At 45.9% G+C, this 21858-nt stretch overlaps 1 protein-coding gene across 1 annotated transcript in view; it reads right to left on the bottom strand.

The window, feature by feature from the left end:
* The window catches only part of NBL1 (NBL1, DAN family BMP antagonist), a 66874-nt gene that overhangs the window by 22280 nt on the left and 22736 nt on the right, over positions 1 to 21858 (bottom strand). Inside the window, exon 2 of the mRNA XM_069240162.1 lies at positions 4987 to 5180. Coding sequence (XP_069096263.1) covers positions 4987 to 5153 — 167 coding nt within the window. The 5' untranslated portion in view covers positions 5154 to 5180. The remainder of the gene's footprint in view (positions 1 to 4986; positions 5181 to 21858) is intronic.

Below are 21858 nucleotides of genomic sequence, written 5' to 3'. Positions count from 1 at the left end.
TAGAGAGTCCTCTAGTCCTCTGGAACACCTCAGGCAAAGTTCTTAGCCCATCATGGGAACCAGGCGGCTTCTCCTTCCAACCATTCATGATTTTGGTGCTGCTGCTTTTCAGGTCTAGAATCTTGGTCTCTGTATCACCCTTGTGAATTGGTTCATAAGTGTGAGTGGAATGTTCTAAATGTCTAGCATGCCACGTCATCCCTCCACTCCAATATCAACCATCCTGCACAGCATTATGGGAAATTCAAATAAGGCAGAAACCAGTTCTGTGGCAGCAGCCCCCACCCCTACCTGGTTTTGAGGCAAGTCGGCTAGAGGGACAAAAAAACAAAGGGAATGCCTGGTGTCAAGTTCATCTGCTTGTGACAAGGAAGACCCCTTTGATGTGAACCCAGTTACTGGGTATACCCCTCAGGCTATCCGGTCATGGAGGGAAATTTCCTCTCTAAACTTAGAAACCTTTATCCACTGTCTGGGAACAATAAACATCTTACTACAGGGGAGTCATCAGTTGAACAGCTGAATGCATTTAAGCATTAGGCAGAAAAATGATAACAATATAGAAGTGCCTGATGCTTAATAGTTAGAAAAAATTCATTTTTACAATCAACTTGGATTTAAGTACCTAGAAAAATGTGCCCTTGAATTGTTCCTCAATCCCATGAATTATTTCTCTAGCTGTTACCAATCAGAATTTAGCATTTATTAAATTTAACCCAAAGTTTCCCTAGGATAGCAACAAGTCTTGCTACAGTAAAAATAGCTTGTGGAGATATTTCACTTTAAGGACATGTTCAACATTAAATTTTACATGTCCTACACTTATACGTCCTACATAGGGGGGGACTGCAAGTTTGAACTGTCAAAATAGCAACTTTTGAGAGGCCTTTGCCTTTCTTTACCATATGAATCAGTTTAAAACTGCAACCGACATGTTACCTTATGCTGCTACTAGGCTGCGCACAATGGAAGTCTCATGTGCAGCCACACACATGCTCACATGAAACCAGACCAAATAATTTACACTAGCTTTGCTGCAGCGGCCTTACCTTAACAGGTGGACACTGGCAGTAACCATACTCGGTCCAATTACCAAGAAATTGCTAAGAGTGAGACTCTGGTAGTGAAAGTCACCCACAGTTAAGGTCCAAAAACCAGGTGTTCAAAAGCAAAGAATTCTGGCTTACTTTTAGAAATGTGGTCTCTAGTTGGCAGTGGTTTGCACCCTGTCAAGTAGAGACCCTCACTCTAGTCAAGGTAAGGGAGTCACACAGCTAAGATAACCCATGCTCACCCCCTTAATAGCTTGGCACAGGCAGTCAGGCTGATCTCAGAGGAAATGTGTAAAGTATTTGAACACACACATGCATGGTGAAATCACCACAAAAGGACTCCACACCACTTTGGAAAAATAGCCAATATTTATCTGAGTAAAACAACACTGAAACAACAAAACAAAAATCCAACATACACAAGCAAAGATATAATTTTTTAAAGATTAAATCTCTGCAAAGCGTTTAGAAACACAATAGATCCAACTGGGGCTTTTACAACATCTTGAGGGATTCGTTCCCAACAGTCTGACCTCACTCGTGAGGGAGTGCAGGCTGGTCATGGAGTCGCACAGACCCCAGGTACAATACCTTTGGAAAACGGGGAAACAAAGATGTTGCACGGAGTCAGGAAGGTGAGGCGTCGCTGGAGCCGTTGCACCATCTGTTCCTAAATGCTACTGGGGAGGTGAGGCATTGGTTCTTTACTGTTAGGGAAGGGAGGGTAGGTGTCGGTTCCTTGAACTTGCATGAGAGGTGATGCTGCATCGGAGGTTATGCATCGGTCCCTTACGATGCAGCAGGGTCGATGAACCAAGAAGGTCTAGATGGGATGCTTCAACTTTGTTGTGTCGCGATCACACTATGGGGCTACAGTTGCTTTGATGAAGTCTGGTGTCACGGGCGTTGGTGACAAGGCACTCAGAACTCATGCTGTGGCAGGACTTCAAAGGTGCTGCAGTGGCACCGGGCCTGCGGCATCCTTCAAGGTTGTTGCACTCAGCAGGGAGCACAGCTATAGTGCAGGCAGCGGCATGGAGTCAGACAGCGGCGCCGGTTCTGAAGTCGCTCTGGAGTCGATGTACTTGGTTTCTTCTGGGTTACACCAGAACTCACTCCTAAGGGGCCAGGAACTGGATATGGAACTACTTCGTGAGTCAGGACTTTCAGCAAGAGAGCTCAGGTGCTGGCAGATGAAGTCTTTGATGTCCCTGAGACTTCTAGTAGGAGACAAGCTCAGTCCAAGCCCTGGTAGAACCTTTGGAAGCAGGATGCAGAAAGCAAAGTCGAGTCCTTTCACTCCCAGGACAGAAGCAGCAGGCCACCACAATAACGCAACAGGCAGAGGTGCAGTCCCTCCTACAGCATCTAGCTTTTCTTCCTGGCAGAATGTCCCCAGTCCAGAAAGATTCTAAAGTTGTGGTCACAGAGGTCCAATACGTATACTTATTTCTGCCTTTGAAGTATGCAAACTTTAAAGGAAAGTCTTTGTAGTGCACAAGACCCTGCCTTTCCTGCCCTGGCCCTAGACACAGTCCAGAGGGTTGGAGACTGCTTTGTTTAAGATTAAGCAGAGCCCTATTCAGGTTCAAGTGTCAGCTCCTCCCACCACTCTAGCCCAGGAAGACCTCTCAGGATATGCAGGGTACACATCAGCTCCCTTTGTGTGACTGTCTAGAGTGAATTCACGAACAGCCCAACTGTCATTCTGACCCAGACATGTATTCAACAGACAGGCAGAGGCACAGAATGGTTAAGAAAGAAAATGCCCACTTTCTAAAATTGACATTTTCAAACTTATAATTTAAAATCCAACTTCACCAGAAGATGTATTTTTGAATTGTGAGTTCAGAGACCCCAAACTCCACATCTGTATCTGCTCCCATTGGGAAATTAGACTTGAAAGATATGTCAAGGCAATCCCTATGTTAACGTCTGGGAGAGACAGGCCGGGCAGTAGTGAAAAACAGATTTAGCAGTATTTCACTATCAGGACATGTAAAACACACAAGTACATGACCTGCCTTTTAAATACACTGCACCTTGTCCATGGGGCTGCTTTGGGCCTGCCTTCGGGGGTGACTTACATGTAGTAAATGAGAAAGTTTGGACTTGCCAAGTCAAAATGGCAGTTTAAAACTGCACACACAGACACTGCAGTGGCAGACCCGAGACATGTTTACAGGGCTACTAATGTGGGTGGCACCATCAGTGCTGCAGGCCCACTAGTAGCATTTGATTTACAGGTCCTGGGCACATATGGGACACTACACTAGGGACTTACTAGTAAATCAAATATGCCAATCACGGATAAACCAATCACCAATAAAATTTATACAGAGAGCACTTGCACTTGCAGTTTAGCACTGGTCAGCAATGGTAAAGTGCCCAGACTCCCAAAGCCATAAAAAATGAAGCTCAGCACCGCATAAAAAAACAGGAGGTGAAAAGCCAAAAAGACAGGGGAAATCACGCCAAGAGCTGACAAGTCTAACACTGACTAAATCAGCAGAACCGTTTTGCAACACTGTTGTAATAAGGGCAAAAATTATCACAGTAGCCAAGTCTTGTAAAGAATGCCACAGATCAGACAGAAAAAGAATGTGTTGTGCTATGCCATTGCTTCCCAGACAGCTTCGAGATGGAGCATGGTAGAACTTCGCTCTGGATTTCCTATTGGATGTGTTTAGTGGCAATATATGAGATACAATTTTTATTGCCAATTTTGTTACGAAGTGTGAGGAGTTGATATTTGTAAGCAGTCCTACGCCCCATATTGTGTTGTACGTCTTGAGAAAAAAAAAAAAAAAAAAATCAGAGTATATTGTCTTTGTCAGTGATCCTGGACAACGGTGTTCAATTTACAACCTACAAGATGAGAGGTTGAGTAAACGTAGAGGTGTTCCCAAATGGACACCACTGCACTATCCCAAAACCAGTGGCCTGATTGAGAGGTCCAACAGAGTGTAGTGGAAAGTGCTTCAAGCTACATTTGCATGAACCTTAAATTTAAAATCTGTTAAGATTTGGACGCATCATTGTACCCCTCAGACCAGCACAGGGACCTCACCCTTTTAGATGTTAAAGCCATACCTCATGCTGAAATATATATAGGCTGGCTGAAGGAATTTGGAGTGGGAAATGTTTAAAAGGATACCCTCAAATATGTAAATAATAAAAGATTTGAAAAACAGAGGAATAGAATACAGTGGTTTGACACAAGTCATGCTGCAAAAGAAACAAATGCTCAAGTGGAAGATTTTGACAACATTGAAATGTCTGACTGGATCCCAGAAGAGGAGTCTGAAATTGCAAGGGCAGTGTTAAAATCGGAGATTGGCTCTTGGTAGGACTTAAAAGAACGAAAAAAGTATGTGGATCTGGAGGTGCGCCTGTGCTTACATTTGGAGATGGTAGTTTTTGGAATCTAATTATGCGGTCGGTAAAGTATTTTGATGAAGACCACTCATACTGTTGAGTGAGATCTCAGAGTATGATTGCTGCTGTAAATTTCAGAAGTTCAGGTCTGGAGACTGGTACGTTTGGTGTTTTTTGAGTTGCAGCTGACAGATTTACTTTTGCGCATTGACGATGGAGGTGAGGCAGGTTTTAAGCCTTTACAATGCAAGGGATGTGTTTAGCATTTTCCTATTTTTATATCCTAATACCGCCACTATTTTCCACTGCCTCACACGCCTCGCTTCTTCAGGATGGAGTCTGTCACCTGTTCTGCAGTACCCCATTCCGCTTTGCTATACCCATTCAGACAGCCTGGGCTTGGGTGTTCAAACCCTATGAGAGGTCTCATTTGTTCTTGATTCGCCTCTGCCTCCCTCTTACATATCTTATCTGTTCTATACAGTCACCCCCCAACAACACAAAAAAAAAAATCACCCCACCTGCCAACCCTCTACCACCCTCTCCAATGTCTTACTTGTTCTCGATGGACTGCGACTGGCATCCGCTGTGCCCCACAATCTGGGTGATGACCTTCGCTTCGCACCAGGCGCTCTTGTCCGGGAAAAGAGCCAGTTTGTTGATGGGAGGTGGCGCTGCCAGCACCACCGCCGGAGCCAGGGCAACAAGCAGGAGGAAGATCATCCTTACAACCGGCGAGCGGCTCCGAAACTACAACCAAGAAAGGCAAAATCAGAACCAAAAAACAAGAAGGTAGAGTTAGCATTGCATCAGTGGCATCCACAAAACACTTGTTCAGCAACACTAACCGCCTAAATGAAGGGAGGACAGTACCACCAGCTTCAAGAAAACACAAGCTCAGTACTATGAACGTCAAAGACAAAATCAGCATCACTAACTCACTCAAAGGAAAAATAACACATGCCTCCCAGATGCACCCACTTCTCTCAGAACAACCGAACAGCCAAAACAAAAACACAACTTCCAGGTGGAAATGAAAGCTAGCATGGAAGGACTGTATAATCATTACTCACCGACGATCAATCACACAAGAACTCAAAGAACAGAATTAAGAGCAACAGCAAAGAACTGTTGAGATACAGATGTATTTCAGTGTACGTTGGATGTGGCCAAGCAGTCCGCAGAACCAGAATGCACTACTGACTCCAGTGATGAGGTGGCGGGCCCTTGCACTACAATTACAGCAACCAACATTGGACAACCCAGCAGACGGAACCAGACACCCAAAAAAAAAAATCTACAAGGAATAAGCGAAAGGTAAAGCCTCCCTTTCCCCAATATAGTGGACAACCAACTATTATGGCCCCAGCCAGAATGAGCCCCATAAGCCAGCAACTTCATCGCATTGCCGCACTCAAATCCAATCCACATATATCCCAGCTTCTAGCCATGCTGACCTGCATAGATCAGAGGCGCTATCGTAGAGAACCATGTCAACATGCGGTCAATGATCGATTACTTGCAAACGAATTCTACTGTATTCCTTTGCAGTATGTCGGGTCTGGGCATTGGTCTGTATTTCAGCCCTTGCTTATACATCACCCTGGCTCTCCCCTTCCCTCTCGGACACCAGAAATCCTAAACGATGTTTCAGAATGGATGTATCTACGAAAAAAGAAAGCCTCTATGGTCGCAGAAAACTTGCTCATTTAAAATATATGGAAACATATAGCTTCCTCAATTAATGCTGGAGAATGTAATTAAATAATCGTAGGTGTGAATGTTGGTCTCTACTTCAATGTATTACTATAAACAACCTACATGATTGCAAGCTTGTTAACGTAGGGTCCATCTGTGGAGCACACATGCCAACATTTTAAAAGTGGAAAGTTGGAGATTTTGAAAACAAAATTGGGTGAAAGTATATTTTGCTTATTGACATATATTGAAGCAGAGACTATTTTAACCAGTAGCAGCTAAAATTAAGCTGTTCTTGGGATAAAAAAAAAAAAAAAAAAAAAAAAAAACCCACAGGCGTTTCCTGCCTCAATCGGGTCTTTTGCCTGTATGGGTGCAGTGGCACCGGGCCGAGAGGCCTGAGGGCCCCACGGAAGCCTGGTTATTGCTGTATTTCACGGTTCAAACAGCGGCAAGGGCCCATGACACTGTCTACGCCCATGTTGCAACACATGGCAAATATGGCGCACAAGATGGGCCTAGGGCCAGCCAAAAGGGAGAGAAATGAGGATTCGTATAGGAACTATGTGAGAGAACACACTATTTTCTGCAATAACCAGCACCAGTGGCAGGAGTGAGTACATGGCTCTACCTCGCCATCAGCGCGGGCCAAAGAGGCCACACACAGAAAACATACGGTCTGCTGTGAGGATCGTCATCTTTGAGTATTTTCAGTTGTCCAACAGATGGCGCTACTCTACCGTTACATCTGTGAAAACCTGTCAACTGGTGCTCGTGGAGATTGGGATGAAACTAAACTCTGATTTACAGATTCGTGTTTAAACTCACAGGGAAAAGATGCAGAATGTTAATCGTCGGAAGGAGGAGGCGCGATAAGGGAGTGATTGGTAAACAGCAAGGATAGCACTAAACTAGGAGTTTGAGGAACAGGAAATGTTTCGAGGAAATTAGAAAGAAATACTACCGTTTCCCGAAGCCACTCACAGAGAACCAAAGAGCCTCAATGCGCCCAACGTTTACACATCAGTGGTTCGATGCAGTATACAGAGCTCTGGCAATGAACCTCAAACTTGACATGCGGTAACCTCTGCTATTTTCGTTCGGACAGGGGCGGATTGGAATCACAATTAGGCCCGGGCACTCCCAAAAAAGTGGCCCATATTCCCGCATGGTCTATTTCATGGATCACCCTTTGGTTACTCTCTTTGGACTATTTTTTTATAGAAATGTTTGGTAAATTAAATATTTTAAAGTTTATAGAGCCAGTGGAACTAAAACCACTGCCTCCTGGCACGGCAGGCAAGGAGTAAAGGCATGTTAAAAGAAAGAGACAAGACGTTTTTATATAAAAAAAATAAAAAATAAAAAAAAAAGAGTCTTCTTTAATTATCATGCACGGCCTTAGCAGAATCTGGCTGGTTATTTTTTTTTTTTTTAAACTTTCTATATAGTGTGAACTCTGCCTAAAGGCTACTAGAGCAATTTACATGACCACCAGTTATGTTACACAATATCAAATTCATTTTTATTTTAGGCTTGGGAAGATTAAGTGATTTGCCCAGCATCACAGGCTGTTGACCAGATGCCAAGACTCGTACCTGGTTCCCCAGCTCCAAAGTCGACATCTTAGTGTAACGCGTCATCCAGTGGCACTGGCTTGTTTTTATTTGGAAGGGAAGGAACAATAATATATATATTTTTTTTAAATGGCACTTCCATGGCACTTACCTCACATGTCCTCCTCTCCTCGAAGCCTTAATGCGGGACCCAGGAAACTGCACTAACCAATCCTGATGCTGCTCTCATGCTGATGAACAGCAAGAGAGCAGCACTAAGATTGGATGGAGCGGCCTCTTTCACCGCTCTTGAGAGCAATGGAGGCCTGGGCTTTCTCTAACCCATCTGTTTTAAGACAGCTGGATTAGAGAAATTTGACATGTGCACTTTAAACTAAAGTGCAGAGCTCTCTGCTGCCACTCAGCAGCAACTGCCCGCCCCGACACACTGTTCAGGACGGGGTGCTAAAAAACAAAATGGTCATAAATAAACTTTACCATTTTATTTTTCAGCTCTTAAAGCATTTTGTTAGCGGAACGACGCTCCCCCACTCTTGTGCAGGAACCGCCCCTGGCTTCATCCTATTTTTTTTCTCATCTTCCGGGTAAGGTGGCCTCACAGTGAAGCCTATGTAAACGCACATGTCTCCTCAGAGTGATGACCTGTTAGGGGAGGGGGTCAGGAAAAGCACACAGCTGCTGCTGCTACTGCAGAGGGACTTAAGTAAGCAGAGCAAAAACGTGATGGCCCAGAAGGCTGGGGGCAGGGAAACATACTGCTTCTAGGCTGGCACAGCCACATGAGGCAGGAAGCCAAGGTGAAAATGTCCTCAAGGTCAGAGCAACACCTGCCAGAACATTATAGTTTTAAGAGCATGTTCACAGGAGAACACCACAAACTACACAGTAGCCTGTGGGCCACCAACCAGGAACATCAGATACCATGTCTACAGCAGTTGACACCCAAACCAGTGTCATTACTGATTGTACCCCATTGCTATCAGGTACACACAGCTGACTGCTTCACAGCGATCCAGCAATTTGTGGCTCTATGTGCTCTTATATTAAACTCGTCTGAAACAATGATAAACCACATCAATGCCATGTCCATTTCTCAATTGACATGCTGACCCCGTTACATTCAGCCCAATAGCTTGGTGTGCTCCATAACCTCACCAAGCCTGCTGGACAAAATGTAACCATACATCCCCTTCTACACAGCCAAAATGTGATCACTGCACTAATCCTAACCAACCCTTACTACCACAATTGTTTTGTGGTTGCCCACCCTCTCTGATTATTCTTCCTCACTGCTCAAGTTCAACCCAAGAACTGAACTCAAACACCCACAGCGTATTCCCTCATCCAATCCCCACATTCCAGATGGCGAGCTGCAAAAATAGGATGCTGTCCACAGTGAAGATACTTTTATTAAAGTCACCAGTGGCACTGCCACCCATTACCTCATTCACCTCTGCAATTTCTGAAGACCGATTCGCAACCCACACTCCGTTTCCTAGTTCTTCCCAAATTTCTCTGTACCCCCAATACTTTAAATTGGCCAGTACTGTCCGGTACTGAGTACCAGCACTTTTTTCCCCATTTTGAGAGGGAAAGTACCTGCACTTCTCAAGAAAAACGTAATACTTTTCATTGGAGAGTACCGGCACTTCTCAGAATCAAGCAGCCACTCTGATACAGAGTACCTGCACTTCTATTTTTCCATTTCAAGCACTGTGACCACCTCAGGGACCTGGTCCTCCACCTCTCAGACTCCTCTCCTGAGCTTGCTTTCTACTCTTCACATGCAATCTCATTGCACTGCTGGTGGTGGCGCCCTCAGCACCAGTCCTTGATTTGGAAAATAAACAAATGCGTAAGTGCAGCGGACACAAGTTTATTTTTAAATCCTTCCACCGGGGCTGCTGAATCCCAGCCCGATTTACTCTTGATTCCGCTTCATGCCATCTTCTTCGACCACCCTACACCTCCTGTTTCTCACTCTACTGGGTTATTTGTTGCTTTCTGTCTTTGTCACTGTTTTCCTACAGCTCTTTTTCGAATCCTTTCTCCCCTCTCTCAGTCTGAGTCAGAGTCTGATGGAGACCAAGTCTTGATTCAAAAAATAAGTGCCGGTGCCAAGCACATGAAAGCTCCAGCATAGATGAAGCACTGCATAACACACATCCACCCCTTTAACACTGCAGTAGCTAACAATCACCTCACCTTCCACCTCTTCAGTAATTCACCATTGTAAATCGGTTTATATTTGTTGTCTTGTCATTTCCCAGCGAATGCTTCTTTCTGTGTACCTCACACACGCGAGACTGACCCATGTAACACGGTCTTCTCATAGAAATGCAGTTTGCTTAAAATCGTTCCGCACCTGTGCGACACCACAAAAGAGCCACATGAAGATGTTTGGGCATCTGGGGAGCACCAGAAATCATTTATAAGAGCATGGTGCAGAACCCTGGAAATACAACCCACCCGCCATAATAGCATAGCTCACCCCCTATGTGAGGCCTGACAAACCAGCTGGAGGGGAAATCAACTAAAAGGCACTTCAGTACCTGTGGGGCGGCAAGAACCAGCTTTAGCAGCACAGCCCAAGGTCCTCAACATCACACTCAGCTGTAAGGGCACGATGAGAGCCAGGGGCACATCAGACAAGCAGTGGGTAACGCTGCTACCGAAAGGGTGAAGAGATGGCCAAGGTAGTAGACAACTCTCTCCAGAAGGGGCTGCGTGCGCTCTGGGAGTGTTCACTCGGTCTCACTGCAGTTCCACGCGAAGACCATGTCCACTGGCACCCCCTTTCCTCCACACGGGGCCCCTCTGGAGGTGAACCCTCCAGTGTCGGTCCCTGCTGGGGTTTAACAGTGCTGTGCACAGTTAGCACTCCCGAGTTACCCTTGCTGAATATTAATGCTGTGCTCGATAAACCATCCATTGACTCTTTACTGTGAGACTTGTACAGTATCATCAGAGAGAGCTATATGTTGTTGCCAGTGCTGAACACCAGCACTTATTTTTGAGGGCCGGGGCTTATTCTTCTGCCTCAAGCATTTGCTGCGAACAAAAGACACATATGGGAAAGACGGAGGAAGGGAAAAACGAGAAAGCGTCACAATGGGAGAAAGCAGAAAGCTGCAAGAGTGAGCTGAAGGGGCAGGGAGTGGCTGTAAATGGATTGAGAGGCCAGAGATGGCTTCAGGATTGCGCCGCCTCAGTATTCCGTGTTCACACATTTAATTGCAGCAGCCGCTTGTTTAAGAGCAGGGCTTTGGGCACCGGCACCTTTTTATTTACAAATTAAGCACTGGTTACTTAGTATTGTGGTTATGTTCCACCCTGTGTACATTTTAACACATGGTTTCCCCGACGAGCTCATTCTTGCTTTGCTCTGTCAGCGCAATTCTAAACATAAGCCACATACGTGGTTCCCTGTGGTGCCTCTTGCTGGGACGGTGTCACAGGTCCACGGCCATGAACCCACGTAGTGCATTGCTGCAGGTCTGCAGAGGGACACACCAAAAAAGAAAAAGAGGAGCAACACAAGACATTGAGATGGCAGTGCAGTCCCTAAGATTGCGTGGTCGCTGCTGTTAGGGTGAATACTGTTTCGGCCTAGGCCTGGTGGGGATTGTGCTTAGCGTTTCCTAGGCGCGGCTACTGTCTCAGATGGTTCAATAGCAGGGCCACCAAATTATGGGATTCTTTGGTCACAGCGTTTGCAGTACGCCTATGGATTTGCAGCACTTGCCTCAAATCAACTGGCACTTAAATTGGGAATTTCATCCTAAAAAATGGGCTCAAACTGATCAAAAGTAATTTTAAAAAACGCATGGTGCAGCACAGTGGATGACCCGTGTACAACTGTCTTTCGGTTGCTGAGGGCTGCACTCGGGGTTACATTGGTACCGAGGTGAACCTCTCCCAAGCAGAGCTAATGTCCCATTTAACACAACAGCAGGGTACTACTACAAAACGTGCCTCCCAGTTTCAGTTGCCCTGCTCAACAGCAACGTTTAACTGTGTTTAAAGACAACTTCAGTGGTACCCATAATGGATCCAGCCCCCAACCCCCACCGCACAGCATGTCCCTATCGTAAGTGTTCTGTGAGGAATGTTTTTAGGCCAGCATGGGTGATTTCTTAGAACATCATGCGAGCCCACGCCAAACTGGTACCAGTTCTTTACTATATACATAGCGTGGGCTTTCGCTCGTATCCACAGGAGTATTTCCCTCTCACCTCATGGTGGTGGCTGTCTGAGGCATCATTCCGCCTCCTACAGAGTGCTTACCTTGCAATGTAGGAGGGACTTTTTTTTTACATATGAAAAGTACACTGAATCATGACATTAAATTCCGTATCTCAGGGAGGTGTGGCCACGGCAACGACAATGGTGGCCACACTTTAGGTCTGCTCCTAACCACCTCACCGATCTGCTGTAATCTGCACTGGTAAACCAGATCCTGCTCCTCTACCTCACCCCACTCCCCTGGTGCGGCTTGTCTCAGAGCTCCAAGAGGGTGAGAGCCATCCTGGAGATACATCGACAATGCACGTGTGGCGGCCTCGCACCGTACGCCGCGCGGAGTCCAAAGGGGCTGTGGAGGCCTGCTAGACTTGCCCTTGGTTGTTGGGCTCCCCAGTCTGCAGTGGGCGGCCAAGTATGAGCTGGCGGGTTGCCTCCCGGACACAAGTGGCTTCCTCCTTGCAAGCCGTGCAGGCTCCTGACATGCAAGTTGCCTAGAGGCTGCGCTCGCCATGGTGCGGGGGGCAGTGTTGTTCTACGTACGCCAGACGCCGGCAGGTTCTTTCCTTTTAAAACCAGCGTGTCATGATTTTTTCAGACTCCACCTGGGCAGTCTACCACCATAGGTGGTCGTTTGATGAGGTGAAACTGGAGCTCCATGCCCTTCAGGTCACCTACATGCCAGTCTTCACCTTCAGCTTTGACGGTGATCTTCAATTCTAAAACCCGTTTTTTTGAGACTCCAGAGCAAGCAAGGGAGTGGGCGACTGAGCAGGTAAACGGTGTGCAGGGGTGGTGGATGCTGATGGGATACTCATAATCAGAAGTTCCCTTCACCCGCTCCCTAAGTACAAGAGGAAGTGACAATCGTTTCTGTAGGGTGGGCACCCAGGCCTGGAGCTGGTTAGACTCCACTGATTCGGAGTTGGGCCGGGGCTCACCTGGTCGTGGCGATGTGGTCTCTCCATCCTCATGTACACTGGAACTCTTTGATGCCACAGCCATGGAACCCAGTGCCCTGATCAGAGATGCCACACTGGTGGTGCTTTGGGGTCGCCTGCCCTTGCTCAAAGTGGACCATATGACCTTGTAATTGTTTTATTTACCGGCTCTTCATCCTGCATCTGATGAGGTTTTCACTTGTGAACTATATACCTCTTGTTTTGTATCGTCTTTTTGGGGCGACAGGTGCTTCAGGGTGGAAGTATGGGGTAGCAGGTTTTTTTGGTTTGTGTTTGTTTTTTCCCAGCCACACGCTGCAATTTCACTAAACCACCACGTTTAATGTCTGGGGCCCTGTGCATTCTCCATCATGTCTGAAGTGTAAGTCTGGAATTAGCTCCTGGGATCTCAATTTCCGTAATCTGGTTGCTGCTCCCCATGGCTTGCTTGAGTTTATGTCTTGGAATGTGAATAGCCTGCTGGACTGTAATGAATAAACTGCAGTTCTTCGTTATGCCAAGAGGTTTCGGCCGGCAGTCCTCATGCCCTGGGAAGCCCATTTACTTGGGGACCATGGTGGTTCTCAATGCCATAAAAAAATATGACAGGGTCTACGACTCTGGATTCTCCTGGGATTCCTGTGGGGTGGCTATCCTTTTGCGCAAGGGCTTTTGTGCTTGCGGTGATCAATGTGCATAATGATGCTCAGGGCCAATACAATGGGATGGAGCGCATGCTAGAAGGCAGACACTGTACCTTCATTTCAGTGTATGTCCTGCAGCTGCTTCTCCCTCAGACACTAATGTGCTGGCTTCGCAATTATTGGTATCCCCGGAGGGCACCACAGTAGTGGCAGAGACTTTAATGCAGTACTGGATCTGAGAGAGTTTTAACTGATGACCCAGGGCCTGGTCACTGCTCTTGCATGCTTGCTGTTTGGGTGGATTCTTTGGGGCTCTGTCACATGTGGTGGACCTGGCATTCCCATGACCATGCTTACATTCATACTTCCCCGGCCCATTATACCAGGTCCCAAATCAATCATCTTTGGATGCACACTGCAGATGTCCTTCAGTTAACCAATGTTGCAATCCTGTGGCAATGCCCAAACCTCAGACGTGTGTGCTGCATAATGCCAGATTTCTCTTATTCACATTGAAATTAAATTCTTTGCTAAACTTCTACATAACCAACCACATTGCATCCTACCAAACATGGTCCATCAAGATCAGTGCAGCTTTCTGCCAGGATATAGCCCAGTCATTGTATTCAAAGTGTCCAGGTAGCTGTTTATCAGGCCCACAGTTGCAGCACCCATCTGCCCTACTTTTGACTTTGAGAAGGCTTTTGATTTAGTGGATTGGTTCTCCTTGGACGTGGTTTTGGAGAGCGCCTGTTTGGGACTTCACTTCTGTAGACTCACCAACCTTCTCTGTTCCCACCCATAAGCACAAAGTCAGGTGAATGGGGCACTTTCCTCGGCTGGGCTGCCAGCATTCTCCTCTCCTATTCACTCTCGCTATTGAAGCCTTAACCTGTGATATCTATTGTGATGTAGGGATGGGGCACGAGACTCCAGACCTGAGCAGCATGTAGCTCTGTATGGCGATGATGTGCACCTTTTTCTTGGGGATCCACAGTCCTCGGGTCAGACGCATTTGGAGATACTGTGACACTACGAGGAGCTTCTCAGGGCTGTGTGTCAATGCCTCTTACCAGTGACTTGGCTGCCCACTTCTGGAACACCACCATTCCGATCTGTCACCTTTTCATTTGATATCTGGGGGTGCATGTTTCTACGTTTCCAAGAATGGTGGACTCGTAACCAGTCCCGATCTTCTTGCTTCTATGGAGAGTGACTTATGGAGGTGGCAGTGTCTCCTGCTTCATGTGAGGGGCCAAGTGGCCCTCTTTAAAATGTCTATGCTACCTCTATTCATTATGTGTTTCAGAACGTTCCGCTCCCCCTCGGTAAGGTTTAGTTTCATACTTTAGAGTTCACGGTCCGTGTTTTCCTATGGGTGGGTTGATGTCCCCAGAATGCCCAAGCTAATTGCTGACTGTCACCCTATGATGGTGGCTTAGGAGTGGCAGACCTCTGCTGCTATTACTTAGCTTTGGGATTGTTCTGGATGACTGACTCACGAGGTGTGGGATGATGTGGCACATCTGGAGGCACTGTCTCTGCTTGGTCTTGATAAAGTCCTAGGCATACTTTATGGGTCCCCCCCCTTTCCCGCTCCCTCACAGAAATTACAAGGCAGTAATTTTGGCCTGGACAGCATTGTTGCATGTTATGGGCTGGGATCAGAGACTAACTGAGCAGACTCTGGCAGGATACTTGGCTACACCACAAGGCGACCCTGGAGGGATTCTTTCAATGGAATAGGTTTGGGATCACCTACTTGGGAGATACCTGGGCTGGTGCCCACCTGTTGTCCTTTCAGGAGTTACGTGATCATCACCAGCTCTCACGCCCAGTTTCAGAGGCACCTTCATTTGTGACATGCCCTTGCTGTGAACATTCCAGCAGACGGGCTGATTCCAGTCCTCATGAGGCCCAGCTGCGGATCAGGGGGCCTGGGAGAGGTGCCTCCTGGCAGGTTTGCCGCTGCCTGGTTGTTCATGCCCCAACTGCTTTTACACACTGAAGCAGAAATGGGCTAGATGGCTGAGTGAGCTGGAGGGAGGCCCGCTCAGCAATCAGGGAGCTAGCTTTATACACATGCTTACACCTTCTCCAACTTAGCTATTTACACATTACTTATATGACTCCTGTCAGGTTGCTTCAGGCTGGCAGGTTGCCCCAGTCGACGTGCTTTCACCATCCAACCCCAGAGACTTTTTTTTTTCATGTGCTGTGGTCTTGCCCTGGCCCGACCAGTTATTGGAGTGGGAAATCGAGCGTGAACTCTTTGATTTTGGACAGACTCCTCCAGTTTACTGCTTGGATTGCCTTACTTGGGTTGATGGATGAACTTGGTGGCCCTCAAATAGAGTGTTTGTTTGTAGGCGTGGCTTTGTTGGTTGCTAAGAGGGACATAGCGCGGAAATGGGCATCCTTGCATCCCCATACACTGGCGAATCGGGGTGGACTGGTGCGCCCACCATGAACTGCCTACATATGTGGCCTGTGGTCGTTTGCAAAAGCACCAACAGATTTGGAGCGGATGGCGGGACTATTCTGGATTACAATGGGGACTGATTTAGTTGTGGTCTGTAAGGTGCGGGGGCGTTTAACGGTTGAAGTTGTAGCCTACAAGTCTTGTTGCGTTTTACGTGTTCACTTGGAAAACAAACATTTGGTTATCAAAATAAATCTTGTTCTCATGGATGCTTGTATACAGAAAGCTATTTTGTTGCTTTATTTTCACCGTGAAAGTCTTTTTAAGATGTTTTAGTCAGGACTCAAAATACAAGCAAGTCCTATTGGCTTTGTCTATGCTGCTTGTTTTTAGCAACCCGATGATAAAACGGACTCCTCACCTAAACTTGGAGGAATCTGCCTGAAGGCAGCGTTATTGGCTCGGATTTCAAAAATGCAAAAATACACTGCATAATTATTCTAAATCAGCAAAAACTACTGTGCAAGCATAACCATTTCTTCCAAAACTCGAAGCCTTTTCCAATCCCTTCAATAACCAGACAAGCAAGTACCAACAAAAACTGGAGCAGGGCAGACTGCTGGAGCCATCACCCTGTCAACATAAGAAAAAAAGTCCTGCATGTCGTCAAAAAATGCTCCTTCTCTGCATTTGTTTATAAAAACACATGGAGTCCAGATGCTGGTGTCTGTAATTAGCATGTCTAATGACGCATTCTAAGTATCGTTAAGTACATTCATTGCTTCACTTAGGACAGACGTTTAACTGAACATCTTTAGTTTTTTTACCACTTTTGAGAAGTAAATAACGGGGACCAAGTAATGTTGGATACTGCAGCTTTCTACAGGACATGGAGCTCCCTTCGCTACTCGCGAGGTATTGGCGAACCCTCATAGTGAACCCAATTCTTTGGGCTTTTAGCAGCGGGGAAGTTAGGGTATAACAAGCTATACTTCACAAAAACCCAAAACCTTTCGTTTTCTAAAGGGGCGGGTCCTCTTTACTTAAAAATCTGCTGTAATACCTCACAAGTACTCAAAATTGAATTTGCCCACAGGAAAGGCCTCTGGAAAATGTGATTCTGTGGTCAAGGTGTTTTCTGTATAAATATGGATTTTCCACACCTGCCACATAATCCACCATCGGCTGCATAATATGCAACTTTCAACAAAAAGTTGTTTTTGGCCCAATCAGATCAAAAGTTACAAATGAAAGTATCACACTTTCGGCCAAGCAGCCGCAGACATTTTGCATCGGTTAACCGGTTATCTTTAGGTTCTGGTGTTAAACTGATAATGTCACAAAATGTCCAACATTGTTTGCATTTTCTTAGCACACAATTTAATCATCTCTGCTACATGTTTTTTTTTTCTCCCATTGCTAACTAATTTCCAGGAAATCGGTCAACTACAAGCAGGCCAGTGCTTTTGAAATCGCACTAGGATAGAGCTGAGGATAGTCACGGTTTAGGCATACTATAACATGATTTACCCTGTCCCAGGCCTATTTGCCCTTCAGAGGCACAGACCTGCATAAATATCATTCAGGTCGCAGCCACAGTGCACCTCATCCAAATGGTGACTATGTGGTTCTTTTAAAAAGTTTCAACACTCCATCCGTCCGTCATTTTATTTTGTTTTGTGATGTTGCCCTAAGTAGCTAGGGTATGCCCAGCCGTGGGTCCCGTGCCCACTGGATTCAAACTAGCCTGGCTGATGAAGGGTGATACCCTGAAACGGGTCCCAGAATACTTGTTTCCTGTCCAGGGAGGACCTGGCCTGGCAGTTTGGGCTGGACTTTTCCCATGGGGAACTGGGTCATGGCTGATTTGCATATGGCTGGGTCCAAACTGGTGTGAAGTAGCGAGCAAAATAACAATGGATTAAACCCAAATCTGTGGCTGGGGGGGGGGGGGGGGGGGGGAGGAGAAGAGTGTGACTGGGGATGAGTGTTTGAAAAGTTTCAACACTCCGTCCATAATTTTATTTTGTGATATTGCTATGTGGTTCTTCATGCCTGCACCAGGCACAGTTCCCTGCTGCCTGCAGGGATATTCATTTGTTGGCCTGCTCCCAGGAGGGCCTTCAGTAAGGAGGGTGGTGGGCTTATAGGAAGTCTCAAGGCCCGTTGGAGAGACGGGGCTGTTCTGGATGTCTTCCCTCACCCTGCCCAGCTTCTGGTGTGCACTCAAATGCGTGGATGGTAATCTCAGCTAAATGCATGCACTAGTTAGAAAGCACATACATCCCAGTCAGTATTGGGTGCCTTTACAATAGATGATCATAAACTGTGGCTGGTGTCCCATACATTTTTATATCTATATCAGTACTTTATGGTGTCTATTTTAAGCAACTATAAACATTAGCGGGAATCCTTTTGCGATACAGCAGCATTATTATATTAAGCAGTTTAATCGATTGCTTTTCGTTTTCCACACTAAGGGTTCAAAAACGTAGAGACTGTTAACGGCCAACATGAAAATGATAGGGGAAGACTATTTGCAAGATGGCAGCTCTGACTGAAGACTGATTGCTGTACTGCCAAGATATGAACCCTTGAGCTCCTGATTTAAAAGGCTATCACTGCATACATTGTATGGATACCTTCACTGAATGGCGTTTGTGCATGAGCAAAAAAGGTGCATTCTGCTTTATGTAAAATCCAAAATGGCCCTTATCTTTTGGATGTATGTGTCTCTGCAATGCTACTGTGAGGGATCGGAGTTAACCTGATTGGCCTGATGGAGACTCATAACTTAACGGAGAACCGAAACATCGACAACTGTTATGTCAAAAGTAGAGTGCATCACTGATCTAGTATAAAAAATAAAAAAAAGATGACAGACCAAGCATTTTGGATAGCCTATTAAGGTTGTTAGAGTAGTTACTTAAGAAATAGAAGTGTACCCCCTCCAGCATTTCCTGTGGATATTGATAATGCAATCATTTGTAATGAAATGTATTAGTACACCCATTGAATGTTAAATTCTTTTGGAATTTTCAAATGATTTTTAATACAGTTACAATTTTAGCACATCCTGATAGTTCGTGCTCCTACAATACGGTAATGAATGAATGGTTCCTGACAACTTTCGCTCTTAAACTCTGCATCTTCCATTTGGCTTGGAATACGACTTTCTAAGGGATTTGGCTGGATTTGCCAAACCTGACAGGATAATTTTTTTATTTCCTGGAACTTTCTTGCACTCAGAGGAGATCTTCTGTCTTCTGCTTCCTACAGAGTGACGTTCTGGTCTCATGTGAGGTTTGTTTTTCCTTTGTGCACCTTTCGCCCACCCTATTTCAGCCCTTTGAATTGTTTTAAGGTTTCTGGCACTTCCTCCTATGGCTTAGAATTGCTGGCCCGTCCATGGGGACAGAATCCCATGAACTTGCTAGAGAGGATTTCTTGGGATTTAAGAAATATAACGTATCAAAGAGTGATTCACTCTCCGTTACTGGCAAATACAGTAATATATATTTGTTCAGCAGTCTTATAGAAGAGATTGGCCATCCTGATCTAGCGTCACAGCCCCATGCCTGCTAAACCTGAAAATGTAAGTAAAGGCGCTAATTTATTCTTTAGAGAGTGATCAACTAACACAAACAAGAGACAGGAACGGCATAATCAGCAATTTAGCTTTCATTCAGGACGCTGACATTAGCATCAAATCACAAAAAACACCGGAGGACATTTGTGCAATAAAGAGTGTTTCGCAATTTCCAATGTGTTTATGTAGCCCAGTCAAACCTGGGTTGAATCCAGGGATCAAAAAAATGAATTGCATTAGCACAATCATTCTCTTATTGCAAAATACCTATAAGTAGCTCTGTAAACCCTCGAACTTAATCAGACGCCGAGCGCAAGAATGGCGCGCTGAGGGCTTTTGTTGTGGGTGTATGTATGGCAGACCATCGATTCTTAATTCTAGGGATGTAAGTGAGTGTAAAAGAACCAACATGTGCACCTAAGTGAGATGTAACTGTCGATGCCATCTGTGCAGTGTTTGGAAGAGGGGAACAATAATTTCCTAATTTCTCGCACCACAGAAGGAGAGGCCTAAAGAGGAAAGGGGAGCATTGTGAAAAAAAACTGTTCTCAACATTAGGCTGTGACACAACTTCTTCATACCCCTTCCACGAACAAGCCCCCTCCCCGCCCGATGCTGGGAAACCCACCACCCCACCATCCTCCTGCGTCGTCCACGTTTTAAGGCATTTTGAGGACTAGTGTCTCAAAGGTCACAAAACGTACCTGAGGAAGTAGAAAGCAGGGTGATAGTATGCTAATGAGTAGAAACTGTCACATCAAAACGAGGACAAGTGCATCAACCAAATACTGCACTGCCAACATTCCCCTTGAAATCCACCCGGCAACACTTCTAGAGATGCTGTCTCCTTCTGATAAACCAGTATCACCTTCCACTGTCTCCTAGAAGCTTTTCGAAGAGGGAGAATATTCACACAACCACACTGGAATGAATCAGTGTTTTCTTATGATTATGTCCTACACAATAATGTAAAATATATAGATCACCAGACGTCTTCCCAAAACCACTTACCATAGTGATACCTACCATTAATAGCAGCCAGTGGCATAAGAAAGGCACCCACAGCCCCCGCGGTGCAGGGAGGGGGGGCATGAGAACGCCAGGGGGCCCCCTCAGCACAGTACCCTGGCATGAGAACTGCTGACTGAATTTGGAGGGGGGGGCCTCTATGTACTTTGCAGGGGGCCCCTCTAGTTTTGTTACACCGCTGATGGCGGCACCCCCTTTCTTTCCAGCTCATTCAAGAAACGATTCCCCAAATGGAAATTCTCTCAACTCAGCAGGGTGCTTAATTTGAGCCAGTGCTTTCTAGCACTGGACCCCAGCACTTAACTCAGGAACTAATGAAAGTCCACCACACGATAGCACTTCCTCTCCAATCTTGAAATTAACATAACAGTGTTTGATAATTTGATATACATTTTAAAAAACGCATTGAAAACAATGTGTCTACGGCAGGTTAAAATTGTATCTATTTTCCTTACATTTTCTGAGACTAGTTACCACATTAGATTTAGGATTACGCTTCTACCGTGGTTTTTATTTACAGTTTGTGATGCGGCCACTAGGTACCAGGGACACGTTGCTGTGGTATGTGAAGAAGTGGGCCAGTAATCCCCAATGTAAGCTCAGGCACTCTGCTGTTCATCTGCCCAAGGCCCCCTGGCATGCAGTACTCCATCTGCCCCTTGTTGTCCTCCAGCCAGTGCTGCCTCCCCAGCTCCTTGTAAGAGTACTGGGAGTTTCGGCACACAATAGGCTTGAAACTTGCTTTGCCAAAAGTGAGCGCCCATTGCTGTGCTGATGCAATTAAGCATAGGTGGGTGGAATGGGTGTTTACTAATTTACGCAAATTGGCTCTTCGTCATTTGTACATGTGGCTGGCCAACACAGCTGCCTGCAAGACTAGCTGCTTCCGATATGTAGAGTGAGTCAGCATCCGTCAAGCGTTGGCATGCCAGTCACCTTCTGATTGGCTGGATTCTTTTTAATTTTGTCTTGTTCTGTGTTTCTGTCTTTTAAATGTGCTAATGTGGTCCCTTTATTAAACTGCTCCTCCTCCTGTGTTGTTGGTTGTACACGCCACAGTAGTCCAATTGTTGCTGGCTGAATGCCATGCGAGTACTCAGTTATAAGAATAAATGTCTGTCACCTCTGAATAGGTATTTCAGTTACAGTAATGACTCCTCCATTCTAAGGAGGATGCCATTGTAAATGGAACTCAAGAGGTGGACCGTCTTTTATGCTCCTTCATCTGCCCTTGCGCATTCTTTCATCTCATAATTCTTAAGCTCTACGCAATGAATACGAACAAG

Source organism: Pleurodeles waltl, chromosome 6 (assembly GCF_031143425.1).
Source record: "Pleurodeles waltl isolate 20211129_DDA chromosome 6, aPleWal1.hap1.20221129, whole genome shotgun sequence".
In the NCBI taxonomy this organism is placed as follows: Eukaryota; Metazoa; Chordata; class Amphibia; order Caudata; family Salamandridae; genus Pleurodeles; species Pleurodeles waltl.
The sequence above is the reverse complement of the archived record's forward strand: the minus strand, read 5'-3'. Positions and strand labels throughout refer to the sequence as shown.